At 33.7% G+C, this 4033-nt stretch overlaps 2 protein-coding genes across 2 annotated transcripts; both read right to left on the bottom strand.

The window, feature by feature from the left end:
• Window positions 1–1085: 1085 nt before the first annotated feature.
• Window positions 1086–1735, bottom strand: LOC138899343 (uncharacterized). Its single transcript, XM_070185507.1, has 3 exons — window positions 1555–1735; window positions 1301–1472; window positions 1086–1203 (listed from the first exon to the last, which is right to left on the bottom strand). The coding sequence occupies exons 1-3, from the start codon at window positions 1733–1735 to the stop codon at window positions 1086–1088; spliced, it is 471 nt and encodes a 156-aa protein (XP_070041608.1).
• A 188-nt stretch (window positions 1736–1923) lies between these two features.
• On the bottom strand, window positions 1924–2763 carry LOC104116874 (uncharacterized). Its single transcript, XM_009627825.1, has one exon. It carries the CDS (start codon window positions 2761–2763, stop codon window positions 1924–1926), a length of 840 nt encoding a protein of 279 aa, XP_009626120.1.
• Between the last annotated feature and the right edge of the window lie 1270 nt (window positions 2764–4033).

Below are 4033 nucleotides of genomic sequence, written 5' to 3'. Positions count from 1 at the left end.
ATCGCAAGTGGTGACATAATTCCTTGCATCTTTGAATAGAGTAGGCCAGAAAAAGCCAACTTCAAGTACTTTAGCTGCTGTCCTTTTTCCTCCATAGTGTCCTCCCACAAACCTATCATGGCAGTGACTTAAGACGTTGTTCATTTCTGTCTCCGGTACACATCTCCTGATTATGTCATCTGTACAAAATTTAAACAAGTAAGGATCTTTCCAGTAATAATGTCTTGATTCTTTTTTAAGTTTTTTCTTTTGTTCATAGGAAAAAGCTTTTGGAATCCATCCTCCACCCAAGTAGTTGGCAATATCAGCAAACCAAGGTGGTCTATTTATAACGGTTGTGACTGAAAATATATGTTCATCAGAAAATTCCTCTTTGATATCTTCTATCTCAATAGGAGGATTTTCCAAACGAGACAAATGATCGGCTACCTAATTCTCAGAACCTTTTCGATCTTTTATTTTAAGATCGAATTCTTGCAAAAGCAGTATCCATCTTAGTAATCTGGGTCTAGCATCTTTCTTTGCCAAGAGGTACTTTAAAGTTGCATGATCAGTATAAATTGTAACCTTTGTTCCTATTAAATAGGAACGAAATTTGTTAAACGCAAATACTACTACTAGTAGTTCCTTCTCAGTTGTAGCATAATTCTTTTGAGCTTCATTAAATATTCTACTGGCGTAATAGATAGGTCTGAAGATCTTGTCTCTCTTTTGTACCAATATCGCTCCTACTGCTGCATTACTTGCATCACATATTATTTCAAAGGGCCGACTCCAGTCAGGAGAAATAACAATTGGAGCATTAGTCAATTGTTTCTTGAGAATTTCAAATGCTTTCCAGTAATTATCTGAAAATTCAAACTTCACATCTTTCATCAGTATGTTAGTCAGGGGTTTTGAAGTTTTTGAAAAATCTTTTATAAACCTTCTATAAAAACCTACATGCCCTAAGAAACTTCTAATGCCTTTAATAGTGGTAGGAGGGGGTAATCCTCCTATAAGATCAATTTTATCAATTTCTATCCCTTTAGCAGAAATATTTGTCCTAAGACAATTCCCTTTGTTACTATGAAGTGACATTTTTTTTAATTAAGAACCAAATTTGTCTCTTCACATCTTTTAAGCACCAAAGTCAAATGATAGAGACAATCTTCTAATGTCTTACCAAAAGGTGTGAAATCATCCACAAAGATTTCAAGAAACCTTTTAGTCATATTTGAAAAAATTATCGACATGCAACACTAAAATGTAGTAGGAGCATTGCATAGTCCAAATGGTATTCTTCGGTAAGCATACATACCTTGGGGTATGTGAATGTGGTTTTCTCTTGATATTCTGGAGCAATTGGTATCTGATTATACCCAGAATATCCGTCAAGAAAACAGTAAAAACCATGGCTTTCAACTCTTTCAAGCATTTGGTCAATAAAAGGCAAAGAAAAATGGTCTTTTCTTGTTGCTTCATTAAGTCGTCTGTAATCAATACAAACTCTCCATCATGTGACTGTTCTAGTAGGTATGGGTTTATTATTTTTATTTTTTATTACTGTCATACCTCTTTTCTTTAGTACTACTTGTACAGGACTTACCCAAGGACTGGCAGATATTGGATAAATGATACCTGCTGCTAGATATTTCACTACTTCTTTCTTGACGACTTCCTGCATTGGTAGGTTTAGTCTCCTTTGAGGTTGAACTATTGGATTATAATCATTCTTCATAAGATTCCTGTGCATACAAGTAGCTGGACTGATTATTTTGATGTCAGCTATAGTCTACCCTAAGGCTCTTCTGTGTTTTCTCAGGATTCCAATCAGTTTGCTTTCCTATTCTATAGTCAAAGAAGATGAAATAATTACTGAAAATAATTCAGGTTCAAGAAACACATATTTTAAATGAGAAGGAAGTTCTTTGAGTTCAATTTTTATTTGATTTCCTTCTTGTGAGACTTTCTCATTTTCTGACTCTTTTTCAGTATTTCAGCTTCTTCTCTAGTTATGGGGCTATCATCACTTATGTTACCTGACCTAACCAAACATCTTTCCAATGAATCAGTAATTAACTGATTATCTTTGTATTCGTCAACAAGGTCATCTAACAAGTTAATTTGAAAACAAGATGACGATGACTCATCCCCAGGAAATTTCATCATTTTCTGCATGTCAAAAATTAATCCTTCCTCATCAACTCGTAATATTAATTGTCCTTGATGAACATCAATAATTGCTCTTCTTGTTGCGAGAAATGGTGTACTTAAAATTAATGGTACCTCAGTATTTTCTTCCATTTCAAGCACTGTAAAATTTACTGGGAATACAAATTTGTCAAATATAACAAGGATATTTTCAATAATTCCTTTTGGTCTCTTAGTACTTTGATCAACTAATTGAAGAGACACACCATTATCTTTTATTTTATCAAGTTCTAATTTCCTGAAAATTAAAAATGGCGTTAAATTTATTGAAATACCTAAATCACATAATGCCTTTTCAAAATGAGCACCTCCCACGGTACAAGGAGTTGTAAAACTTTTCGGATTACCCAGTTTCTGTGGGAGCTTATTTTGAAGTATAACACTATATTTTTTTGTAAGCTTAGCCACTGAAACTTCTTCTAATTTTCTTTTACTTGATAAAATTTCTTTGAGAAATTTAGCATAGGAAGGCATTTGCGTCAAAGCATCTGTGAAAGGTATGTTAATGTAAAGTTGCTTCAAAATATCGAGAAACTTTGAAAACTGTTTGTCAAGTTTTTCTCTTTTCATCTTTTGGGAAAAAGGCAGAGGTACAGAGTGAGGATTTGTTATCAATTCATTTTTTAGTACATTTTTTCCTTTATTCTTTTGTTCTTTTGGAAATCTAGATTCCATTTTATTCTCACCTTCATTTACCTTTTTCACTTCTTATGGCTTTCCTTCTCCATCTGCATATGGATCATCAAGAAATTTATATGACTGTAGAAAGATGGTTTTGAGGTGTTCTTTTGGATTTTTCTCAGTGTTGCTTGATAGAGCACCTTGAATTTGTCCAGACATGAGGGTTGCTAATTAGATTACCTGAATTTCCAAATTCTTGATAGCCGGATGTTGACTTTCAACCTTCTCGTCAGTAGCCTTAATCAATTTGTACATCGGGTCTTCAAGGCTTTGTTGATGAGCTCTTTGAGGTTGTTACTGATGTTGAAAATTTTGTTTCCCTCTATTTTGATTTTGAAAACCAGATGGTCCCTGTACCTACTGCTTTTGATTAAAATATCTTTGAGGATTTTCAGCACCATTTGGATTACTCCTTTGAAATCCTGGATGTTTTTGTGCCATGGGACTATCGAATGAGTTATTATTTCTATAACTAATCACATTTACTTATTCCTCATTTTGTGTTGAAGCTTGATATTCATGATTCAGATGATTACCTTGACAAACATCACAATTCTCAAGTTGGAATGACGAGTGAGCACCTACCTGAAAGGCCTCAACTTTTTGTGTTAAATTCGCAATTTGTTGTGTCAATGAATTCAAAGCTTCAACTTGATTTACTCCTGCTACTTTCTTAACAATCTTTCTGTCAGAGGGCTATTAAACAACATTTTCTGAAATTTCATTGAGCAATTACATGGCTTCCGCTGTGGTTTTGCTCATTATGGATCCTCCTGAGGCTGCATCAATAACATTTCTAGCAGTGGGTTTAAGACCATGATAAAAAATATATAAAATATCAGGATCTTGAATACCATGGTGTGGGTATTTTCTTAGCATTGATTTTAATCGTTCCCATGCTTGGTATACAAATTAAGTATTTGTTTGCACGAAATTATTGATTTCTTGCTTTTATTTTAAATGTTTTTATAGGTGAAAAATATTTATTAAGAAATTTCTAAGTCATTGGGTCCCATGTTATAATGGAACCTCTAGGCAGGGTTCGCAACCATATTTTGGCTTAACCTTTTAATGAAAAAGGAAAAATCCGCAACCTGATAGCATATGTTGTAACTCCATTGTACCTGCAAGTTTTGACTAATTCAAGAAAATCAGTTAA

Source organism: Nicotiana tomentosiformis, chromosome 9, assembly GCF_000390325.3.
Source record: "Nicotiana tomentosiformis chromosome 9, ASM39032v3, whole genome shotgun sequence".
In the NCBI taxonomy this organism is placed as follows: Eukaryota; Viridiplantae; Streptophyta; class Magnoliopsida; order Solanales; family Solanaceae; genus Nicotiana; species Nicotiana tomentosiformis.
Note: the sequence above shows the minus strand (reverse complement) of the source record. Positions and strands in the feature narration are given on the sequence as shown.

What these genes read in the sequence shown, in the direction of transcription:
- LOC138899343 (XM_070185507.1), bottom strand. Translation starts at nt 1,735, where the DNA reads ATGCACAGGAATCTTATGAAGAATGATTATAATCCAATAGTTCAACCT. An exon ending in AGTAGTACTAAAGAAAAGAG is followed by an intron (nt 1,473 to 1,554) that starts GTATGACAGTAA and finishes TATTGATTACAG; the next exon opens with ACGACTTAATGAAGCAACAA. An exon ending in CCACATTCACATACCCCAAG is followed by an intron (nt 1,204 to 1,300) that starts GTATGTATGCTT and finishes TATGACTAAAAG; the next exon opens with GTTTCTTGAAATCTTTGTGG.
- LOC104116874 (XM_009627825.1), bottom strand. Translation starts at nt 2,763, where the DNA reads ATGAAAAGAGAAAAACTTGACAAACAGTTTTCAAAGTTTCTCGATATT.